This window comes from Cucurbita pepo, chromosome 9, assembly GCF_057944985.1.
Source record: "Cucurbita pepo subsp. pepo isolate OVF chromosome 9, ASM5794498v1, whole genome shotgun sequence".
Lineage (NCBI taxonomy): Eukaryota > Viridiplantae > Streptophyta > Magnoliopsida > Cucurbitales > Cucurbitaceae > Cucurbita > Cucurbita pepo.
In genome coordinates, this window is record NC_141806.1 from 12,944,637 (window position 1) to 12,969,800 (window position 25,164).

The 25,164-nt window shown below is 38.1% G+C and overlaps 4 protein-coding genes across 5 annotated transcripts; all 4 read left to right on the plus strand.

Moving 5' to 3' along the window:
- Positions 1–806: 806 nt before the first annotated feature.
- LOC111802520 (polyadenylate-binding protein RBP45) lies at positions 807–4,657 on the plus strand. 2 transcript variants are annotated; one of them, XM_023686924.2, is made up of 6 exons: positions 807–1,192; positions 1,399–1,867; positions 3,609–3,664; positions 3,742–3,872; positions 3,970–4,069; positions 4,153–4,657. In XM_023686924.2, the coding sequence occupies exons 1-6, from the start codon at positions 929–931 to the stop codon at positions 4,342–4,344; spliced, it is 1,212 nt and encodes a 403-aa protein (XP_023542692.1). In that variant the 5' UTR covers positions 807–928; the 3' UTR covers positions 4,345–4,657. The 2 variants fall into 2 exon arrangements, with proteins under 2 accessions (XP_023542692.1, XP_023542693.1); XM_023686925.2 differs by having other exon boundaries at positions 808–1,192; positions 3,970–4,066.
- A 605-nt stretch (positions 4,658–5,262) lies between these two features.
- LOC111802516 (polyadenylate-binding protein RBP45-like) lies at positions 5,263–9,142 on the plus strand. The gene is made up of 6 exons (XM_023686915.2): positions 5,263–5,688; positions 5,917–6,385; positions 8,077–8,132; positions 8,209–8,339; positions 8,433–8,529; positions 8,661–9,142. The coding sequence occupies exons 1-6, from the start codon at positions 5,416–5,418 to the stop codon at positions 8,853–8,855; spliced, it is 1,221 nt and encodes a 406-aa protein (XP_023542683.1). The 5' UTR covers positions 5,263–5,415; the 3' UTR covers positions 8,856–9,142.
- A 1,132-nt stretch (positions 9,143–10,274) lies between these two features.
- Positions 10,275–13,865, plus strand: LOC111802476 (iron-sulfur cluster assembly SufBD family protein ABCI8, chloroplastic). The gene is made up of 2 exons (XM_023686861.2): positions 10,275–11,854; positions 13,455–13,865. Exons 1-2 carry the CDS (start codon positions 10,409–10,411, stop codon positions 13,671–13,673), a joined length of 1,665 nt encoding a protein of 554 aa, XP_023542629.1. The 5' UTR covers positions 10,275–10,408; the 3' UTR covers positions 13,674–13,865.
- Positions 13,866–15,237: 1,372 nt separating this feature from the next.
- On the plus strand, positions 15,238–17,003 carry LOC111802152 (uncharacterized). The gene is made up of 2 exons (XM_087126625.1): positions 15,238–15,328; positions 16,639–17,003. Exons 1-2 carry the CDS (start codon positions 15,238–15,240, stop codon positions 17,001–17,003), a joined length of 456 nt encoding a protein of 151 aa, XP_086982751.1.
- The last annotated feature ends 8,161 nt before the right edge of the window (positions 17,004–25,164 follow it).

The following is a 25,164-nucleotide window of genomic DNA, read 5'->3' on the forward strand; positions in this document are numbered from 1 at the left end:
CTTGGTCAATGCACATATGCACTTCGTCTGCCTTGTCAATGGAACGCAGACACTTAGCCTACACGGAAAAATAATAGTTGTACTAAATAAACAATCGAAAGCGAATATGGAAGTAGGTCTCGCCTTTTGGAGCTATTTTTTGCCTGTCTTTCTTACCCAGTGTGATTCAATCCTTTACCTCATACTTTAATATCGTCTAACGAAAAGGGTAAGAGTTCTTGGTCAATACACATCTACACTTCGTCTGCCTCGTCAAGGGAATGTGGACTCTTTGCTTGCATGAAACATAATAGTTGTACTAAATAAACAATGTAAAGCGAATTTGGAAGTAGGCTAGCTGTTACTAGCCTGTCTTTCCTACTCAGCGTGATTCAATGTTTTACCTCGTACTTTCCTATCGTTTAACGAAAAGGGTAAGAGTACGATATCTAGCTCGTCAAGGGAACGCAGACACTTTCGCTTGCACGAAAAAATTAAAGAGGGTAAAAAATCTCATTGATCTTTTTGAGTATGGAGATGACGGTGAAAACTAATTGAGGTGATTGGTGGATGGGAAAGGTCACTATTAATTGGTTGATTGAAAGATTCAAATTTTGATAGCTAACTAGAATAAAACTGAATAAAAGATCCTGTGTGGTCGAAATCATTTGGACTTGCATGAGCTCGATTTTTGATTGGTGGATTTAAAAAGAACTAGTTGATGGACAGAAAAACGCGGGGCCCAAAGTCTAAAAATCGCGGCCTCAACGTCCTTTCGGATAACGTGTCTCAATTTTCGAGAGATATATAATCCCAATAACCCCTTTCCTTTTCGCTTCTCTTTCGCTCGCGGCTTGCCTGCTTCAGACTGCTAGGGTTAGGGTTTCTCCGATATCAACGAGATCCCCAAATTCCCCACATTTAACCAAATTCTTTCGTTGAACCGACGATGCAGCCTGCTCCTGGTGTTGCCCTTCACAACATGCCTCACCAAGCCCCTCAGTACCAGCAACAGCAACCCCCTTACATGATGATGCCGCCTCAAGCTCAGCCTGTCCCTCAGATGTGGCCTCAGCAGCCGCAGGCCGTTTCGCCTCAGGGTCAACCGCCTCAACCAGCTAACGCCGATGAGGTCCGTACGCTCTGGATCGGTGACTTGCAGTATTGGATGGATGAAAACTATCTCTTCAATTGCTTTGCTCATACAGGCGAGGTATGTTAAAGAACGCCTCACCTCCCCTATTTGAGATCATGCATGCATGCGTTATTTTTCTTCTTTGTTAGCGGAATATGTTGGAGTTTATTGTATTATTATTTGTGGGAACGTTTGTTATTGCAATGTAATCTTTGTGGATAAGAATGGGATACAATTTTTGTTTTTAATTTCGTATATAGAACTAATGAGGTTTGTATCCCCAGGTTTCCTCCGTGAAAGTTATTCGGAATAAGCAAACTGGCCAGTCCGAGGGCTATGGATTTATTGAGTTTTTAACGCGTCCAGCTGCAGAAAGAGTACTTCAAACGTATAATGGTACCCCGATGCCCAATGGGGCACAAAATTTTAGATTGAACTGGGCATCAGCTGGAGAGAAGCGACAGGATGACTCTCCTGATTACACAATTTTTGTAGGGGATTTAGCTGGTGATGTTACTGATTACGTGCTACAAGAGACATTTAGGGCGCGTTATACCTCCCTTAAGGGTGCTAAAGTTGTGATTGATAGGCTCACTGGACGCACTAAGGGTTATGGGTTTGTTAAGTTCGGAGACGAGACGGAGCAAATGCGGGCAATGACTGAGATGAACGGTGTTCTCTGTTCATCCAGGCCCATGCGAATTGGACCTGCCGCTAACAAGAACACTTCTGGCGGTCAGCAATATGCGAAAAGTAAATACCACTCTGCCCCCCAAAGGGGAAATTTTATTTTTTTATTTTTAATGAAAAACAGAAGTTCGATTTTCTATGGATTATATTCTGCACTATTCACTCATTGTATGTTTCGATTGTGTTTAGAGCTTGGGTCTGCATCTTGCTTTCAATATGTCAAGATGAATTCCAACCTTCTTTATTTTCTGTTGGACTCTTCTCCTCTCCGTTACTTTTATTTTTTAGTTTCCTAGCATTTAAATTTCCCTCTCGTTATACCTTGGAAGATTAGTAGCCTTTCTTGCCTTTTCCTTCAGTGTACTTCCAATTCGAACTTTGGTCACTGTAACTACTGTAAAAAGATTCGTAAACTTATAGAACTCCTCTTTTCTCTAAGCAGGGTGTCAAAAGGCTCTGTCAGCTTGGGGTCCGCTACTGATTTCAGCTGACATGCTTACCCTTTAGTACGTTGTTCCATTTAGGTCAGTTTTTTTCCCGCAAATGTCTTACCCTTTACTTTCTATGTAGCATATTTATGCTACCTTTTTTAATTCACCTTTAGTTCTGCAATGTTGAGTTTTTCCTTTCATTTGCGTAGGTATTTTTTTTCCCTGTCCCTGGCATTTTTCACTATGGCTAACTCCATTAGATTTTTTTTTTCCAAGTTTAGGTCACTTAGGTTCTTTAGCTAGATGAATTATCGAAATTTCCAATAACTGGGATAGCAGGCTAGTTTGATTCTGAACTTTCCTTCTACAACAGCTGCAGCAGGCCGCATAGGCTGTGCTTGTTCTTCACCTCCTAGTATTTAGGGTTTATGGGATTTACTGTCCTATGTTTTCATCTCAGTATGTGGTGGTTGGGTTCCATATATTTAGACGAATCCACTACCTACCAAAGAATTTTGATACGTTTCTCGATCTGCATGGATCCTCATTTCTTATTAGCTTTTCATTCTGTGTCTTGATACTTTGTATTGATATTGTTTGGAATATTCTCTACTTATTTCATTGTATTGAACTGTTATTTTCAGGTATACTTTGTATGTGCCTCTTATGTGAATAGGATTCTATTCATTGATCTTCACTGATTTAATAGGGGGCTACCTTAACCTCCTGTAGTTTTTTAGTGGGCAGGATTTTCAATATGGCATAATAGGGTTGCCTCGAGTCAAAAGTTAGGGAGGCTATTTGTGATATTTAGTTCTTTTGGTTGTGAAGCTTTATAATATCCCCCTTTTTTTTGTATTACTCGTGTATTATTCTATGGATTTTTTCTCATCTTCTGTGGGCATAATATGGAATCACTTTATTTCCTATTTTGCATTCATTATGTTCGGTATGCATGTCTCTTGTCAAGTAATAGAAGGCCTATGCTTTTAATGACAGAGGCTTGCGCCTGTGTGTTTCCGCGTGTGTGTTTTAGAACATGTAAGCCTCAGTGAGAGCTAGGTGTAAGACAAATTAATTAAAGCAATTTTAAGGTGTGGGATGTGTTCTACTTCCAATTAAATAATTTGTGTTGTTTTTCCATGTATCTTGGTTTTCTATTCATTTGAATTTATTTTGTTTTAGTATTGCATGTATCGTAGCTTTTATTTTTATAGCTATTATTCACCATAGTGATGATTTGATATGACTCCATTTAGTTTACATGTCTTAGGAAACAGTGTCTTTTTTTAGGAAAAATGACACTGCTCTGGAATATCTCAGTTCAATATTTGTTAAAAGGTGTCATTTTAGTTTAATATTTGCAAATGCAGCTTCATACCAGAATCCTCAAGGGACTCAGAATGAGAACGATCCAAATAATACAACTGTGGGTACTTCAGTAATTTTCTATAGCAATATAATCTCATGGACATGTTTGTGAGTTGTTATTTGGTCTTATTGCAGATATTCGTGGGAAATTTGGATTCTAATGTCACAGATGAACACTTGAGACAAGTATTCAGCCAGTACGGTGAGTTGGTGCACGTTAAGATACCTGCAGGCAAGCGATGTGGCTTCGTTCAATTTTCAGACAGGTTGGCATTTTCGAACACTTTTATGAACCAACCCCCTCCCAAATTCTTGGTGTTTGCTGACAAGTAGTTATCTTGTTTTCCTTAATGCCTATTTTAGAAGCTGCGCCGAGGAAGCTTTACGCATGTTGAATGGAACCCAAATTGGTGGGCAAAACATTAGACTTTCATGGGGCCGCAGTCCTTCTAACAAGCAGGTAGTAGTATTGTTGTATTTCACTCATCATCAAGGATTGATTTATATTGAAACAAATAGTTATGATCCTGTAATGCAAATTTGCAGCCTCAAGCTGATCCTAATCAGTGGAATGGAGGTGGAGGATACTATGGGTATGGACAAGGGTATGAAAATTATAGCTATGCTCCAGCTGCCCAGGACCCTAACATGTTCTACAGTGGCTATGGCGGCGGGTATGGGAACTACCAGCAACCAGCACCACAGCAGCCGTCGCAGCAACAAGGAGGATATATGTAGATGACGAAGCTGTAATATTCTTGTGTGCCGCCTCTGCTCGAACACAAGACCCTTGAACTTCTACTTGGCATTAGTAGAAGATTTTGGGGATGTTACTACTCATCTATTCTGAACATTCTGTATGTGACTCTGATGACATGTTGTCACTTGTGTGTTGTATTTGGTGTTAGAAGGTTTTGCGTGTCGTGTTATTTGTTCTATTGTAGGATCATATCTATCCAAGAAGCGAGCTGAATTATCGGATTGTAATTTTCTGAAAAATCCTTGCTGAAAAAGCTCCTACGTGGGTGAAGTGCTGCTACTCCTTTTCTTATTCCGCCATCAAATTGTTTGATTTACAGTAATTCCGTTCATCCAACAATCTTTGAACAATTTTAGGGTCAATACAGTTCATCGAAGAATTATAGAGCTATATCAGTAATAAGATGTCTAACAATTTTGTCTAACAATTTTAGGGTCAATATCAGCAATGCAGTTCATCGAATTATAGAGTTATGACACAATCGGATTCGAACAAACAAAATGTTGAATTGAACTGTACCACTAGTGAACACTCGAACTTGTTCACTCTATACTCGAATTTACGTAGCACTAACCGGGTTTGCACAACACGAGGTGAGGCTGTGAGGCCGAAGATGAGAGACCTTATTGAACTATGTAAGGCCTCATATTGGACATCCATGGAATAAGTCAGCTTATGATATTAAATTATTACTCGCCAGCTGAAAATAGAAGGAAAATATAGGAAGAAAAAGAAAAAAGAAGCTAAATATTCCCGTGCGGTCGATACCATCTTGACTTCCGTAAGCTCGCTTTTTGATTGGTTGGATTGGCGAGTCAATACGATCCAGACCTCTTCCTTTTGTTTTATTTTATTTTATTTTATTTCTTTCCTTTTAAAACGATAATTCTAATTCTTCCCGCGACCGCTTCTTCTTTTACCTTTTCATTTCGCCTGCTTTCGACTTCTAGGGTTAGGGTTTCTCTCTGTTCAGGCGAAGCACCCAAGCTCTCTTCCTTCTTTCGGCTTTTCTGTACAATAACGAGATCTTGTTCCGATTCGCCGAAACGATGCAGCCTGTACCTGGTGTTGCCCCTCACAGTATGCCTCACCAAGCCCCTCAGTATCAGCAACAGCAACCTCCTTACATGATGATGCCTCCTCAACCGCCTCAAGTGCAGCCTGCTCCTCAGATGTGGCCTCAACAGCCGCAGGCTTCTTCGCCTCAGGGCCAGCCATCTCAACCAGCCAACGCCGATGAGGTCCGTACGCTCTGGATCGGAGACTTGCAATACTGGATGGACGAGAACTATATTTTTAATTGCTTGGCTCATACAGGCGAGGTACGTTAAAGAACGTCAACCTTTTTGAGGTCATATCTGGATATGTATTTGTTTTCGTATTTGATAGTGGATAATGTTGGAGTTTTAGGATTATTAGTTGTATTCTATCAAGATTTGAACGAACACATGTTATTACAATGTGATCTTAGTGGATAAGAAGTGGTTACAATTTTCTTTTTTAAAATTTAGTTCTTGCATGAATTAAGGAGGTTTATTTTATATCCTCAGATTTCATCCGTGAAAGTCATTCGGAACAAGCAAACCGGCCAGTCTGAGGGTTACGGCTTCATTGAATTTTTGACGCGTCCAGCTGCAGAAAGAGTACTTCAAACCTATAACGGTACCCCGATGCCCAATGGGGCACAAAATTTTAGATTGAACTGGGCATCAGCTGGGGAGAAGCGACAGGACGATTCTCCTGATTACACAATTTTTGTAGGGGATTTAGCTGGTGATGTTACTGATTATGTGTTACAAGAGACGTTTAGGGCACGTTTTACCTCCGTTAAGAGTGCCAAAGTTGTGATTGATAGGATCACTGGACGCACTAAAGGTTATGGGTTTGTTAAGTTTGGAGACGAGACTGAACAAATGCGGGCGATGACTGAGATGAATGGTGTCCTCTGTTCAACCAGGCCCATGCGAATTGGACCTGCTGCTAACAAGAACACTTCTGGGAGTCAGCAATATGCGAAAAGTAATTACCACTCTCCCTCCAAAGGGGAAAGACGGAACTTCAATTTTCTGTTGAATATATTCTCCATCATTAATTTGTTGTATGTATGCGGTTATGTTTATAGTTTTGGCATGCATTTTGCTTTCAATACACCCAGATGAAGTCCGACCTTTATTTTCTGTTTGGATCTAGCTCCTCTCGGATACTTTTAGTTTTAGTTACAAGTATTTAAATTTTCCCGTCATACCTTGGAAGTTAGTAGCCTTTCATGCCTTTTCCTTCAGTGTACTTCCAATTCGAACTTTGGTCACTATAACTACTTTAAAGAGATTCATAAACTTATAAAACTCATCTTCTCTTTAAGCAGGGTGTCAAAAGGCTCTGTCAGCTTGGGGTCTGCTACCGATTTCAGCTGACATGCTTACCCTTTAGTACGTTGTTCCATTTAGGTCAGTTTTTTAACGCAAATGTCTTACCTCTTACATTTTTGTGGCATATATATGCTACTTTTTTTTTTAAATTCACCTTCAGTTCTGCAACGTTTAGTTTTTCCTTTCATTTGCATGGAGTAATTTTTTTCTCTCCCTGGCATATCAGTCTAATTCCATTAGAGTTTTTTTTGAAGCTTATGCCACTTAGGTTCTTTAGGTAGATGAAATATTGCAGTTTCCAATAACTGGGATAGCAGGGTAGTTTGATTCTGTACTTCCTTTATACAACAGCTATAGCAGGACACATAGGTTGTGCTTGCCCTTCACCCCCTAATATTTAGGGTTTACAGGATTTACGTTCCTATGTTTTCTTCTCAGTGTTAGATGATCGTATCCTGTTTATGCAAACGAAACCCTTACCTAGGCATAATAGAATTTTGGCACGTTTCTAGTTTTACTCTGTTCTTATTTCTTACAGGTATTTTTATTCTGTAGCTCGGTATTCCGTACTGTCATTCCTTTGGACTAATCTATTCTTCTTTAACGTTTTGGTTACATGGTGGTATAATACGTATGTGCTTCTTTTGTAATATTATTGTATCAATTGTGTCTTGCTGATGTAACGGTTGGCTACTTTCATCTTTCCTAATTTTTGTTTTAAGCTTGGCCAAGTTTACTCTGAATTTTCAATATGGAATAATATAGTGCTTGAATCAAAAGTTAGGCAGGCTATTTGTTATGTGTTGTATTTTAGGATGTGATGTTTTGTAATATCTGTCTTTTTTAATTACCCTGTGTTATTTTGTGGATTTTTTCTCATCCGATAGGGTGTTCAATCACTTACATTCACCCATTTTACAATCGATGTTTGGTCCGCATGTGCTATCTATTTTATATTCTGGCCTTCATTTGATCAATGTTTTATCTTCGTTTGACCAATGTGTTTTTTTCCACAGATTTTGTCTTTGTTTTTATTTTTTATTTTCTCTAGTCATTCTTGATTTCCTTAATTTTTTGGTATTCTTTGTTGTTCTAGTTAAAAAGATGATGTGGTCTTAAAATTAACTGACATGCCTCTCCGTAAGAAAAAGCCTTTAGGTTGCTTTAGGCCTTTAAACATACTTTATATGATTATGCAATTTGGAATGGCCTTAGGTTGTAACAAAATAATGTTTCAATGTGTTCTTGAACAATGTTTATAAAATAAGGCAACAACTTTTGAACTGTTTTTAGTTCAAGTTTAAAAGAAAATTCATGTTGGTTCAATTTTTGCGTATGCAGCTTCATACCAGAATCCTCAAGGGGCTCAAGATGAGAATGATCCAAATAATACGACTGTGGGTTCTTTACTATTTTTCTTTTGCCATGCAATTTTATTTTCATATTTTAATTTCTTAATTTGCTATCTTGCAGCTATTTGTGGGGAATTTGGATTCTAATATCACAGACGATCACTTGAGACAAGTTTTTGGTCAGTATGGGGAATTGGTGCATGTAAAGATACCTGTAGGCAAACGATGTGGTTTTGTGCAATTTTCCGACAGGTAAGTAATTTAAAAGATGTAACCAAACATTTTAATCTCCCATGAATTGCTCATGACACATTCAATGATTATTTTGATTGTGTGGTATGTTAGAAACTGTGCTGAGGAAGCATTACGTATGTTGAATGGATCACAACTTGGTGGGCAGAACATTAGACTTTCATGGGGACGTAGTTCTTCAAATAAACAGGTAATAAATAGTTTTTTCAGATGACTTCCATGGGAACATTCATTGGGACGTAATCCTTCAAATAAACGTCCAAAGATGGTTTGTTATTATAGTTCTTTCAGAATAAGTTGTTTTGTTTCCTCTCCTTTTAGCCTCAGGCGGATCCCAACCAATGGAACGGAGGCAGCTATCACGGATATGGGCAAGGATATGAAAACTATAGCTATGCGCCAGCCCCGCAGGACCCTAATATGTTCTACGGTGGCTATGGCGGCTATGGTAGTTACCAGCAGCCACCACCACAGCAACCGCAGCAACCGCAGCAACAGCAAGGAGGGTACATGTAGATTTGATGTTTTGTTCTCTGCCCTGCCCTCCCCCTGTTATGTGATTTCTGGTTAAAAATTTTGAAAACGCTATTTCAACCTTCTCATCCACAGTAACTCTCTTCCTTCCTGTTCTCTATTCTACCATTACTCTTTGATGACATTAAAAAAAACCCTTCTTTCCCCTTTCTTTTTATTATGTTTGATTGTGTACTTCGTGTGTATCTTTTTAAGAAGAGCGAGTGAGCTACTGATTTACATACTGGCTAGTAGATTATCAATGAATGTAGCTTGAATTTGAAGTTTCACTTCTAGCGACTGTATGTATGGCTGCTGTGGGTTTGGCTTTGTTTTACCGTCTTTTTAGTACTTCTTGAAGGGTGCAGCACGAGTAATTTCATTCGGTCTCGTGACTCCTTTGGCTGAGAAATTTGTAGAAGATCAAGAGTTGGGTGATTTTCTCGGTCTCTTTGATTGGGTCAATCTTCTTTCTCTTGAATGTTTTAACAGCTTATTTTCATATGGCTTCTCGTTTTGAGACATTATCTATCATCTTGAGTTCATTTAATTGTTGAACCTTATTTGGATTTGGATTTAGAGCATTATCATGACATTAATGGTTAGTTCAAGGTTATTTCTTACATACTTTTTAATGATTATTAGTTCCATCCTTTGAACAATATTTAATGCTTTTATTGAATAATTCTTGTTCATCATAATAAAAGTTCGACTAGTATTTGGAAAAAATTACTTGAATGGTTATTCATGAAAATGTATTCTTTGAAATTTCTGGTTTTAATTATTAAGGACACAAAATTTAAAGTAAAATAATAAAATATTCAACCAGTATTGTTTCTATGTTTTAAAAAAAAGCATTATTATTTGGGAAATTTTCAGATTTTTTGGTTGTGGAACTTTTTTATCATATATTATATAATTTATATGGGGATAATACGTTTCAACATTCCACATTGTCTAAAAAATATTATACCCTTCAAAATATTTTTAATTTTTTTTAAAAAACTTCAAAAACTTCTTAATTTTTTTTTAAATTAAAAAAATACCTTTTTCTCTTAACTAGGTCTAAAAATCGATGGATATAATACATGAAAGGTAGATATATTGTTTTTGTCTATCTCTATATATAGAAAGTATAATTAATTCAAAATTTTTTAAATTTTTTAAAATTTCATGGATAATTTTAAATATAGTATGGTATTAATGAAATTTTTTAAAATTGTTATATATTTGAAAAAGTATAAAAAGTTCGAGTATTTTTTAAATAATAATAATATTATTATTATTTTTTTGTCTAAAAGGTAAGAACGATTAAAAGTTTTTTTTTTTTTTTTTTTTTTTCTTTTGAGGTAAAATACAAAATTTATGTTTATGTTTTTCCCCCATTTTCGTTTGGGTTAGGATGTCCCATCACCTCTTCGAAGCTCGTGTCGGCCACATGACCATCGCTGCCATCTGATGCTTGTCGAAGATGTATAAGGACACCAAAATTATGGCCACAAAATAACGCTGTTTTTCCTCCTAACCCATCTCTCAAGAATCTCCATCTTTCATCCATGGCTTCTCTGCTAGCTAATGGAATTTCACGGTTTCCTCACCAACCCACTCGGGAATTACAAAAAGACCTAATCCCCAAGCTGCACAATCCCCGAACCTCTAACTTGAAGATTTTGAAGCCCAAACCCTTCAGGGTCCGAGCAGATGTCGGATACGATCCCAAAACTGCCAACTCCGGTCCGATTTCTACAGGTAAGCCCTCGCCGTCATCTACTAGTACCGATGAGAAAATTCAGGATATTCTTCGTAACCGCGATTACGATAAGAAATTTGGATTCACTATGGATATCGATTCGTTTTCAATTCCGAAAGGGCTTTCCAAGGAAACAATTCGATTGATTTCTTCCCTAAAAGAAGAACCCGATTGGATGCTTGAATTTCGTTTGAATGCTTTTGAGAAATTCCTAAAGATGAAAGAACCCAAATGGTCTGATAATCGATACCCACCAATTGATTTTCAAGATGTTTGTTATTATTCTGCCCCTAAGAAGAAACCCACTTTGAATAGCCTTGAGGAGGCAGACCCAGAGCTGCTTATGTATTTTGATAGGCTTGGTGTTCCATTAAATGAACGAAATCGCTTAGCTAATGTTGCTGTTGATGCTGTTCTTGATAGTGTTTCAATTGCTACTACTCATAGGAAGACGCTAGAAAAGGCTGGTGTTATTTTCTGTTCGATATCTGAGGCTATTAGGGAATATCCTGATTTAGTTAGAAATTACTTGGGGAGAGTTGTGCCTAGCGAGGACAACTTTTATGCTGCATTGAACTCGGCCGTGTTTAGCGATGGATCGTTTTGTTATATACCTAAGGACACGAAGTGTCCGATGCAGATATCGACGTATTTCCGAATCAATGCTTTGGAAACTGGACAATTTGAGAGAACTTTGATTGTTGCTGATGATAGGAGTTTTGTAGAGTATTTGGAGGGATGTACAGCACCTTCCTATGATAGGAATCAGCTTCATGCTGCGGTGGTTGAATTGTATTGTGCTGAAGGTGCAGAGATAAAGTACTCCACGGTTCAGAATTGGTATGCTGGTGATGAAGAAGGAAAAGGAGGGGTGTATAATTTTGTAACGAAGCGTGGACTTTGTGCTGGGGATCGTTCTAAGATTTCTTGGACACAAGTTGAAACTGGTTCGGCCATTACTTGGAAGTATCCTAGTGTTGTTTTGGAGGGCGACGATACTGTCGGTGAGTTCTATTCGGTAGCGCTGACTAATAACTATCAGCAGGCAGACACTGGTACGAAGATGATACATAAAGGAAAGAACACACGGAGTAGAATTATCTCGAAGGGTATTTCTGCTGGAAACTCGAGGAACTGTTATCGGGGGCTTGTTCAGGTTCAATCCAAAGCAGACAATGCTAAGAACTCATCGCAATGTGATTCAATGCTCATTGGTGACAATGCTGCGGCCAACACTTATCCATACATCCAGGTAATATTCTTTGATGGAATGATTTGTTTGTTTACAATTATGGTTAGATATTTGAAAGTAGATGGTTACCTATCTTCTATCTTTGGTCGGTTTGCATGTGGTAATGTAATAGCTCAAGCCCACCGCTAGCATATATCGTCCTCTTTGGGCTTTCTCTTTCGGGCTTTCCCTCAAAGTTTTTAAAATGCTTCTGTTAGGGAGAGGTTTCCACACTCTTAAGTCTTCGTTCTTCTCCCAAACCGATGTGGGATCTCACAATCCACCCTCATTCAGGTCCAGCGTCCTCGCTGGCACTCATTCCCTTTTCCAATCCATGTAGGACCCCCCAACCCACCCCCTTCGGGGCCCAGCGTCCTTGCTGACACACCACCTTATGTCCATCCCTCTTCAGGGTTCAACCTACTCATTGGCACATTGTCCGGTGTCTGGCTCTGATACTATTTGTAACAGCTCAAACCTACTGCTAGCAGATACTGTCCTCTTTGGGTTTTCTCTTTCGGAGTTTCTCTCAAGGTTTTTAAAATGCGTCTGGTTTCCACACCCTTATAAAGAATGCTTCATTCTCCTCCCCAACCGACGTGGGATCTCACATCACTAGGCCTAATTCTACTGGTACTCAAAAAGTAACTATTTATCATTGTATAAACAATGTTTTTTATTGTTATTTTTGTTGTTATTATTTTTATGGGAGAACAATTTGAAAGTAATAAAGGGCTCCTTTAAATTTCAAGACTTCAAAGTTTGACACCAAAGGGGCATCTTTAACTCTTTTTCAATACAGCAGAAACATCCTTGCCACTTGTGGGGTGGGGGAAACATTAGAATCAATGAAAAAATTGGTAATAGATTGTAACCACCCAAACCCACCGCTAGTAGATATTGTTCGCTTTGGCTCGTTACGTATTGTCGTCAGCCTCACAGTTTTAAAACGCGTCTACTAGGAAGAGGTTTCCACACCCATATTAGGAATGTTTCGTTCCCCTCTCCAGTCAATGTGGGATCTATCAATCCACCCCCTTTGGGAGCCCGGTGTCCTTGCTGGCACACTACCCGGTGTCTAGCTCTAATACCATTTGTAACCGCCCAAACCCACCACTAGTAGATATTGTCTGTTTTGGTCCATTACGTATCGCCGTCAGCCTCATGGTTTTAAAACGCATCTACTAGGGAGAAGTTTCCACACCCTTATAAGGAATGATTCGTTTCCCTCTCCAACCAACGTGGGTCTTACATAAACATAGCCAGCGGGGGAAGAGGGGAAAATATCAAAATAGCTAATTCAATGGAGGGGAATAATGGCGTCATCTCTCGATTTTGACTTCTACAATCGGGAAACGACCATAGGTTGGTCTAGAGGAAGTTCTAGCTTCAATCCATAGTGGAAACTGTTTAGGATTAAGTATTTTACTTCTGTTCTAATGTCACGTTTTCTAATGTCATAGTGACAACTATTTCGGATTTAAAGTATTCTACTTGTTTTCCGATCTAGAACACGTGTAAGGATTAAGCCAAGACCTGTCTGGAAGATGAGATACTTGGGAAGTCAGGTTTCTTTTTGTTCAAGGATTTCATCACTAAACTATGTTTTGGATTCTAACAGGTGAAGAATCCCTCAGCTCGCATCGAACACGAAGCCAGTACCTCCAAGATCGGTGAAGACCAGTTGTTTTATTTTCAGCAGAGAGGAATAGACTATGAGAAGGCTATGGCTGCCATGATATCCGGGTTCTGTCGTGACGTCTTCAACGAGCTGCCTGATGAGTTTGGTGCTGAGGTGAACCAACTCATGAGCTTGAAGCTTGAAGGATCAGTGGGTTAAGGCGGAAACTGGTAAATATTTAAATGTTTGATCATCCTAAATCATTTAGATCTTCCTGCTTGGACTAAATACTTCTCTCTATTAGGAACATGAACAGAATGTAAATAGTTTTGAATGTTCAATCAACTTGTAGATCATGATCTCGCAGACAGACTTGCTGTTCATACATAAAAAATTTCACTTATTAATATCTGTTCGTGTGTCCCATCGTTTCACTTATTAATTGACTTTCTATGCTTAAATAAGTCTCTGATTGTTTGCCTGATAACATAACTTTTACTGAAAAGTCCACTTAGAAATCGAATGGTTTTCGTTCATATTTATCTGAGATCATAAACAGAGTAGAAATTTTTGCATCCAAACAATTCTGGGTGTCGGTTGGAGAGGGAAAAACATTCCTTACAAGGGTGTGGAAACCTCTCTCTTAAAAACGGGACAATATCTGTTAGTGGTGGATTTGGATGGTTACAAATGGTATCAGAGCCAGTCACTGAGTGGTGTGCCGGCGAGGACGTTGGACACCCAAGGAGGTGGATTGTGAGATCTTACATCGGTTGAAGAGGGGAAAACATTCCTTTTAAGGGTGTGGAAATCTCTCCATAAAAAACGTGACAGTATATGCTAGTAGTAGGCTTAGGCTGTTACAAATGGTATCAGAGATAGACAACGAACGGTATGCCAGCGAGGACGTTGGGCACCCAAGAGGGGTGGATTGTGAGATCTCATATCGGTTGGAGAGGGGAAAGTTTTCCTTTTAAGGGTGTGGAAACATCTCCCTAAAAAACGGGATAATATATGCTAGCGGTGGGTTTGAGCTTTTACAAATGTTATCTGAGACAAACATCGAGCGGTGTACCAGGACGGATGTTAGGCACCCAAGAGGGGTGGATCTCACATCGGTTGGAGAGGGGAAAACATTCCCTATAAGGATATAAGGGTTTAGAAACCTCTCTTTAACAGACGCAATAGGCAACAAATCGAAGCGGACAATATCTGCTAGTTAGCGTGGGCCCTTCCAAATCTTGTCCAATTGTCATTGCAAACATCAACATCCTCCAAAGTCAATGCCTGCTGATGAACATCTCGAGCCATTAGACACTAAAACATCAAGCAGACGTCATCATTTACTTTGTTGATGGAAAAAGTAAAGGATATTAATGAATGAGGATCCTATGCTCCTCCCCGTTGAAATGAAGAATACGAATATAAAGAACGGGTCGAATGAGAATGTTCATCTTTATAGGTCGCCAAGATTCGAACCTATGGTTGGCCTGCCTCCAACCTACTCAGTTGGGTGGCCGGGTTAGCACCCTCGTTGCCTTGTTATACGTCCAAACCTTTCAATAGTTGGAAATAGAACTGAGACTAGATGCAGCCGAAGGAAATTAGATGTAGATACAATAGAGGCACGGTTAAACAGGGTCTTTCATCTTCACCCTCACATCTCTACTAGGTTAGAACCTCATTTTTCCGAACCTATACCTCTAAATAAACAAACCATTGTAAAGACAAACGACTAAAGCAAAGTCTATGGGACTTGAAAGTGACCCGAATGGAGCTAATAATGGAATCGTTCAGCTGTGGGCACAATAATTCTACTGACCATTCAGCTATCGGGAAGCTGACTCTTGAAGAAACGTTTAGGCATAGCCAAGGTCTTTGGCTGCTCTTCACACGTTGGATCTTTTGACTTTGCATCTCGCCAACTGGTGACCTACGCAACTAATTAAATAATGCCACATGGATCGAAGAAATAGGCTCATTGTTCATTCGGATGGCCTGCTACATGGTTTATTATATGTTTATTTTCAATTCGAAACCATAGGTTATATGCAATAATGCAATAATTTATGTTGCATAAAGTATGATACTTTGGATTAAAATAGCAAAGGTTCATACCCAGACGGCTCCATAAATAATGCTTTTGGTTTTGGCATTAAAATATTTTCATATTCTAATATCTCATGGAAGTTCAACCTTATTAAATATAATAAATTCTTCACCCACCATAAAAAAACGATTTGCGAACAAGTTAGCCGTAAGTGATGAAGAAAACGACGTTACAGGAAGGTTTGAAAGTCATTATATGACTATAAATAAAGAAAGAAACATCTAAGTTTAAATATCATATACTCGGGTATGAAGAATTGACAACCAGTCGCATCTCCCTACAATACATTTTGGGGCACTTTAGCTTTAGCGAGTGTAGACATGATTTTGGTGACTAGTCATACACCCTCTTATTGAAACACCTCTTATTGAAACAACGTGAAATAGTAAAGGCCTATCTAAGATGAAAGCATGTAGAAAGGGTTTGGAATAGGCATGCCGCCATGGACAACACGTCCTAGACAAGTATGATCGGGACATCTGACATGTGGCTATATGCAACACTCCTTAGACAAGCATAATTGTGACCCAAAACATGCACGAAAAGGTTACCTTGTCTCCATCCACGTTTATCCAACGACTAGAAAGCTCTCACTACTTCATGGTTAAATGAATATTTCTCTTGGTCATCATAGCTTGAACTAATTCTCTCGCTATTAATCCAATTTAGGCATAAAAGAAACATTTTCAATAGGATCCCGAAACCACCAGCCACCCCGACCTAATTCATGATGAGCCCACCAACTTCCTAGCAAGATGCATACCGTTAAAAATCACCGACATATCAAAATCCAAATTTTGAATGGGTTTCTGGTCCTAGTTAGAGAACACTATGTTCGCGTCGGTAGTCCAATAAAGAAGCGAAGTAGTGGTCTCTTTCTTTGCATTACGAACGACACACTTCACCAGCACCCTCTCCGAGTCCGGTAGGTGAGATTTCTTAAAAAATTAAAACTTTTTAATTCAACAAATCACATCATAGCAAGACTCTTTCTCTCTATCTCTCTCTATAAAGATTTGTCATTGTTGATTCTAACTTGATTCCATTTTGTGTAAGAACTTCTCTGTTTAACAGAGGAGATGAGTATTATGATGAAACGTAAGCTAAATGGGTACTCAAGAATGGAGAAGGAAGACCCAGAGGAGAAAAGGCACAGACAAGCTCTGTTCTTGATTTACAAGATAATGGAGCAGGCAAGCAATGGCAATGGCAATGCCAATGGCAACAGGAGGAGGCCTTCTTGTCTCAGAATCAGAACACGAAAGCTTAAGCTAAGGATTGGAAGGAGGTTGAAGAAGCTGAAGAAGGGCATGTCAATGTGTTTGTCCACAGCAAGAATTGAGCTCTGCAACCAATTTCAACAGCTTAGAACTTGTAAGAGCGCGCTGCGGCGACAACCCAAGGTGGAAGCTTTGCCCTTTCCTTCTTTGGTCACTTAAAAGAGTTAGAATCTTACTTCCCCCATTTGTCCTACTTATATCGATATCAATTATCGATCGTGATATCAATCTGAAACCTCAATAGCAATACACGTGCGTTATGTCACGGTCATGCTTGTTCAAGGCATGTTAAATGTCTCGGTCATTCTTGTACAGGACGTGTTGTCTATGGTCGTATATCCGTTCCAAACCCCTTTTACATGCTTTTATTTTGGATAAGTTTTTACTATTTCATGTTGTTTCAATATGGGGTGTATGATCGTTCACCAAAATCATGTCTACACCCATCAAGACTAAAATGCCCCAAAATGTATTACAGGGGATGCGACTAGTCGTCAATACTTCCTACCTTAAGTTATATGTTATTTAGTTAAGTTGTGGTGTTTATTTCTTCAATTCTTTCGGATTGTTTTCAAATGTATTTCTTCGCTCACGTTTTCTCTAATATTTTTCACAAACGTGACTCGAGGCTCGAGTATATGCTGATGTTGTCCGCAAAGTCTGAATTTCTCATGGCTGACTTGTTCGCTGGGTTAGAATAATCATCGCACAATCGTTGTTCTGCTGCAATCATTGTTCGATTGTGACACATTCGAGTGTTGCAAATTAGATTAGATGATTAATAGTTTATATTATTCATGTTATCATATTTTATTATTGGGATTCACAAGGCCCAAATCTATTTTGTTGTTGTTCTAATTGGGCCAAGCAAAGTGAACTGGGCCGAATGGGCCCAGTTTAAAATGGGCCGAAGGGAGTAACAGATTTTATACGACGGCCCATACCCACATTTAAGCCCATCAATAACCATTTCGTACCGCCTTTAAATTATAAAAACAAAAATGCTTTAAATTTAATTTAGGTTTTCTAAGTTTTTTTTAAAAAAATGTATTTTATAAACCCTATTTCCACGTCTCACATGTGAATTTATTGTGAGATCTCAGGTCGGTTGGAGAGGAGAACGAAACATTCCTTGATGTGAAAACCTCTCCGTAGTAGACGCATTTTAAAATTTTGAGGCTGACGGCTATGCGTAATAGGCCAAAGCAAACAATATCTATAAATTGTAAACTTGGGCTATTATAAATGGTATCAGAGCTAGGCATCGAACGATGAGCCAGCGAGGACATTGAGCCATCAAGGGGGTGGATTGTGAGATCCCCCATTGATTGGAGAGGAATTAATCATACATAACAGCCCTAGCCCATCGCTAGCAGATCTTGTCCGCTTTGGCCCGTTATGTATCGTCGTCAGCCTCACGGTTTTAAAACGCCTCTACTAGGAAGAGGTTTCCACACTCATGTACAAATGCTTTGTTCTTCAATGTTTCCACACCATACAAGAATGCTTTGTTCTCTTCTCTAACCAAGGTGGGATCTCACAATCCACCCCCTTTGGAGCTCAGCATCCTCGTTGGCACACCGCCAGGTGTTTTGACTCTGATACCGTTTGTAACAGCCGAAGCCCACCACTAGCCGATATTGTTTGCTTTGGCCCATTACATATCACCATCAACCTCGGGCTCGGGCTATTACAATTATTTTCGAAAATAGAAACTAAAAAAATATTTATTGTTTATTATGATGTGTAGAGATTGGAAGGAATATTGAATAAATTTTGCAAAAAAATATTGTTCATTGCTTTTAGAAAATTGAAGTGGCAATAATGGATGAGAATAATGGTATATTGAAAAGGTCAAAACATTCGGTCATCAACCAAACCTCCTTTCTAAACCAACCCCACAAGATCACATGACGTCTTGGTTATTGTGGCTCAATTTTTTTATTTTTTTATTTTTATTTTAAATAACTTGGACGAGTCCGACCCTTTTAGTCGAAACATAATTTAATTATACCTATGATACTCGAGTAAATAAGAAGTGCATGAATGAACTGAAACCCTATCTGAATGAGAGCGATCTTGAAAATAGAATGACTAAGAAGAATTTTAAAAATCGAAGGTCTACCTATACATTGAACTTCCATGGTTAAGCATGCTTTTCTCAGAGCAATTTATTGTCGGGTGACCTTCTTGAAATTTTCTTAAGATGCATGTGAGTGAGGACAAGACATGTTGGAATAACTCGTGTTTGGTCTGTGAAGATGTTCTTTGCTCTTAGAAGCGAGAAATGAGTAACATGGTCATGTCGCTAGAGAATGTCGGAGCCATCAAATGTTGGGTACGAACTTTGAGGAGCCTTGATAACGTGCGTAACCAAAAAAATGTAGATTAGGTCACACCCGAGTAAAAGTTGTGGAAAGAACATAGGTTATAGGTTATAGGGAAGCAAGCAATTATTAGGGTTTACTATTGCATTTCACGTTTGGGGATTTAAAGAGGTGATAGAGAAAGGGACATAACCCAAAGTTTAAGCTTTAATTGCTCACATCTTGTCAATCCCAAAAGTGAAAAACTTTAGGATTTTTTTTTCTCTTTTTTTTTTTTAACTTATAAAAACAATAAAACACAAAGTCGGGTAGTTTGGATACGACTCATATTCAAGATTTGAAATCTGGATTCAACACCTAATGACCTCGACATTCTCCTACGACATGGTCACCTACTTACTCTTCGCTTCTAAGAGTGAAGACTATCCCCACAGACCAACACGAGTCATTCTATCATGTTTTATTTTTATTCACGTGCATCAGAAAAGTCTCGGAAGGTTACCTAATATAAAATTTTTCAAGCAAAACACATTTAACCATAGAGTTCTTATTGTTTGATGAAAGTCCCTCGGCTAATTTAGGGAATGATCAATGAGTTTATAATGAAAGAATACTCTCTCCATTGGTGTGAGACCTTTTGGGGAAACCCAAATAAAAGCCCAGAGAGCTTATGCTCAAAGTGGACAATATCATACCATGGAGAGTCGTGTTCATCTAATAACCCAAAACAAAGCCATGAGAGGTTAAGTGGACAATATCATACCATTGTGGAGAGTCGTGCTCATCTAATAAGCTCAAAGCAAAACCATGAGAGGTTATGCTCAAAGTCGATAATATCATATCATTGTGGAGAGTCATGTTCATCTAATAAACCCAAAGCAAAGCCATGAGAGGTTATGCTCAAAGTGGACAATATCATACCATTGTGGAGAGTCGTGTTCATCTAATAAGCCCAAAGCAAAGCCATGAGAGGTTATGCTCAAAGTGGACAATATCATACCATTGTGGAGAGTCGTGCTCATCTAATAAGCCCAAAGCAAAGCCATGAGAGGTTATGTTCAAAGTGGACAATATCATACCATTGTGGAGAGTCGTGTTCATCTAATAAGCCCAAAGCAAAGCCATGAGAGCTTATGCTCAAAGTGGACAATATCATACCATTGTGGAGAGTCGTGCTCATCTAATAAGCCCAAAGCAAAGCCATGAGAGGTTATGCTCAAAGTGGACAATATCATACCATTGTGGAGAGTCGTGTTCATCTAACATGGGATCAGAGACATGCCCTAAACTCAGTCATCTTATTCTCAAGATGGGTCTCATTTGGATCAAAGTCGAGGATTCAAATCCTTATATGAATCCTAGGCTCGGGTCGTAATTTTTTTATAAAAAAAAAACTACTTTTTATGAAAGATATATGTAAATGATTTGTAACCATGAATATTATTTGGTATTTTAAAACAATGTTTTCTTAAAATTGCAATGCTTTTTGTGTTTGTTTTTTAGTTGATTAAGTTAGAGAAAAAGGAGAAGAAAATGACAAAAGAGAGAAAAGGGTTTGGAATATCTTTCAAAACAAGTGGCTCTCCATCACAACCTCTAACAAATCCTATAAATATATATATTTTTTTAATTTTATTTATTAATAAATGAATCTAATTCTTGTATTTAAAGTCCCACATAAAAATAATATACCTCTCCACCTCAACATTTTTTTAGTAAATTGACACCTTCAATTATCAAAATAATAATAATAACTCTAGAATTTAATTTATAATAATAAAATTTTAATCCTTTTAATTATTCTTAAATTTTAAAATTTTAATTTATTTTAATAGAAAATTAACTTTTATATTTTGAAGTTTAATTAAATTTTTAAGTTTTCAAATAATATAGTCCCACGATGTAACTCTCATTTGACAAATCTATATAGACCATACGATCAAATATTAAATTAGAGGAGAAAAAATGATGCAGAGATATTAACTATCAAATAATTGAGGGCTGAATTTCAATTTTAAAGTCGAATTATCAATTAATTTAAATGGATTAAAATAAATTTAAATATATCAAATAATTTACGATTTGGTTGTCAAATGTCGCGTCCAAAAATTAAAATTTTGAAAGTGAGGAACCATTATTGAAAAACTATATAAGGATAATTTTCTATAATTTAAAGCCTTTAATATAAAGAAAATATTATTTGTCAATAATTCATATCAAAAAAAAAAAAATTAAGCAATTCAATAATACTCCAATTTTAAAAATTAAAAAAAAAATCAATACAAATTATTAATATTTTATTTCAAAAATACATTTGAAAATAAGGCGGTAAATTTTTTTTTTGTTTAAAAATAAAGATAATATATAAGGAATCGATAAACCGTTTAATTTAAGGGCATTAAAGCTTACTTTAAAATTTCACGGGTTTATTTTTTAAAAATTTAAGGTATTTTTGTAACACGACAAAAGTATTTTTTAATTTTTTTAATTTTTTTGAAAATTTAAAGATATTTTTTAATTTTTTAATTTTTTAATTTTTTTAATTTTTTTTTTTTTTTAAATGTGAGTGAGAGTTAATGACAGAACCTGAGGGTTGTCGTTTTAGAGGAAAAGGCTGTGAGTGGGAACTGTGACAGAGGGGTAATATTATCATGATCTGATCCGATATTTTCTCTCTCTCTCTTGATTTCGGGGTGTTTAGGTAAAAGACAATCGGGAATGGTGGGGCCCACTGTTTACCCACTAAATTATTCCACTTCATTTGTTCAATATCTGACAGTTTTTTTTTAGCTGACGACGTTCCAACATTATTGGACAGCCGAAAACATACAAATCACACAAACAAATCTTAATTCCCTTCCTCTCCATTTCCTTAATTTGAGAAAATTTTTATTTTGTGGTTAGCTAAAGTTGATTGTCCCCAACAATTATTAATCATATAACATGCCTGCATCGTGCTACAATCTCGAGATTCTTAAATTCAAGTATTTTTTTATTTGACGTAAGTTGGGTACCAGATAAATCATTACTCGGCTGATTGACTCTTATCCGGTTACATTGTTTTCGAGGGTTAAATAGCTAAGATGGTGTGGTGCTGATTGATTATTGCTCTGTTATATTGTTTTCAAGGGTTAAACAGATAAGGTGACATGGAGTTGTCGGGTAGTTAAATCATTATTCGACTGATTCACTCTTGCTCGGCTACATTGCTTTGGAAGGTTAAATAGCTAAGATGGCATGGAGTCGTCTGGTAGATAAATCATTATTCAGCTGATTGACGTTTGTTCGGCTACATTGTTTTCAAGGGTTAAATAGCTAAGATGGCATGGAGTCGTTTGGTAGATAAATCATTATTCGGTTGATTGGCTCTTGCTTAGTTATATTGTTCTGGAGGGTTAAATAACTAAGATGACGTAGAGTCGTCTGGTAAACAAATCATTGTTCAACTTATTGACTCTTGCTCGGCTATATTGTTTTTTAGGGTTAAATAGCTAAGATGGTATGAGTCTGACTCTTGCTTGACTACATTGTTTTGGAGGGTTAAATAGCTAAGATGGCATGGAGTCGTCTAGTAAATAAATCATTATTCAGTTGATTGACTCTTGCTCGGCTACATTGTTTTCGAGGGTTAAATAGCTAAGATGACATGGAGTCGTCTCATAGATAAATCATTATTCAGCTGATTGACTCTTGCTCGGCTACATTGCTTCGGAGGGTTAAATAGCTAACATGGCATGGAGTCGTCTGCTAGATAAATATTCGGCTGATTGACTCTTGCTTGGCTACATTGTTTTGGAGGGTTAAATAACTAAGATGACATGGAGTTGTGTCGGGTAGATAAATTATTATTCTGCTGATTGACTCTTCCTCGATTTTATGTTTTCTTAGGGTCAAATAGCTAACATAACGTGGAGTCGTCAGGTAGGTAAATCATTATTCAGTTGATTAACTCTTGCTCGGCTACATTACTTTGAAGAGTGAAATAGCTAAGATGGTGTGGAGTCGTCCGGTAGATAAAAGCATTATCCAGCTGATTGACTCTTGCTCGGTTTCATAACTAAGATTGCGTGGAGTCATCGGGTCGATTCTCACTAGAATTTTCGATTAAAACACTTAAAAAGAGAGGTTAAAATTGAGTAAGAAAAAGGTAAGTTGAGATGGTTGTGAGGGGGGGCATAGGATGCCTTTGGTTGGGTTAAAAGTACGAACCAATGGTGAGCATAGAGGGAGGGAGATGGGTCCATGGGCAGCGGGAGTGGGTCGGGGATGATTGATTGCTGCGATGGGTCCTATAGTAAAGGTCCGGTCGCTGCAACTCCAACTGCTACTATAACTCTCCTATCTGACTTCACCACTGCCCCATTCCACACAAGACAAACTCGCCTTTGTCCCACTTTGCATTTTAAGGTAGTTCTTTCTTTTTCTTTTCTTTTTTATTTATTTATTTATTTATTTCCCAAAGCTAGAGTTTTACTTGGACCCTCCAAGATAAAGGAAGATGAGCCATTTGATTTGACATGTTGGGATGACGGAGGGTGATGGGATGAACCCAATTATTGGATGCATTAGTTACTTACCAAAATTTGCATTTAACATTGGGTATAGCATGCATGTGGCCTCAAAACGAACTCCGATGCAGTTAATCTATGTTGGTCGAGCTAACGTCTTGGAGTTTGATCCAATCAATCTCTTGGGATTATGGTCGAACTTGTGGACTATTAGGAATTTGTCTCGTGGGTTAGCTAGCTTACCTGTTAGGATCAGCCTCATGGTTACGTTAGTTGAGCTAGACAACTCGGAGGAGTCAACCTCATAAGCAAGCTAGTAGACCTCTAACTAACCGTTGAAGCCTAGCAGATAGTGTAATGATCAACTCAAGCTCAAGCCTCTAGCAAATATTGTCTTCCTCGTTCCACTCTCCAACTAAGGTGGGATCTAACAATCCACCATTTGGAGACAGTGTACTCGCTGGCACACCGCTCGGTGTCTAGCTTTGATACCATCTATAACGGCTCCAAGCCCACCACAAGCAGATATTGTTATCTTTGGGTTTTTCCCATCCTTAAAACATGCATGCTAAAGATGGGTTTCCACATCCTTATAAAGCTTCGTTCCCCTCTCCAACTGAGGTAGAATTGTGTTTTCACATCCTTATAGATTGTGTTTTCACATCCTTATAGATTGTGTTTTCACATCCTTATAGATTGTGTTTCCACATCCTTATAGATTGTGTTTCCACATCCTTATAGTTTCGTTCCCCTCTCCAACCGAGGTAGAATTGTGTTTCCACATCCTTATAGTTTCGTTCCCCTCTCCAACCGAGGTAGAATTGTGTTTCCACATCCTTATAGTTTCGTTCCCCTCTCCAACCGAGGTAGAATTGTGTTTCCACATCCTTATCAAGATTCGTTCCCCTCTCCAACCGAGGCAGAATCAGGTTTCCACATCCTTATAAATCTTCGTTCCCCTCTCCAACCAAGAGAGGATCTCACCGTCACCCTCATGGTTGAGCTAGTCAGTCTAAAAACCTAGCCATACCTAAGTAAAACCAACTCGACCCCTTCCATAGAATAGTATCCCGAGACAACTAGACATCTTTTGAGTGGATTAGACATTTTTACCATAGACCACTCGAGGAATGTTTACCATCTATATGCCCATTAATAACCATTAAATGTAGACCATTTATTCAATGAAAGGGCTTGTCGTAGGACCCATCACACTCCACCATTGTTGGCGGTTGAATCTCAGCCGTGGAATGTGGTGATGATGGAGATCTGAGATTGGTGATGGAGAAGTATGCTTTTGGTGAAAACATGATGACTTCCTAAATAGTGGGGGAGCTTGGTGGGCCCACCATCCTGAAAACGACATACAGTTTATTTTCTCCACCCAATTATTTGCTTACGTCCATTTTTTCATATTTTAATATTTTATCAACCCACCCCACCCCACCCCCCGACTTTTTTCACCCCTTTTAACCGGTCATTCTT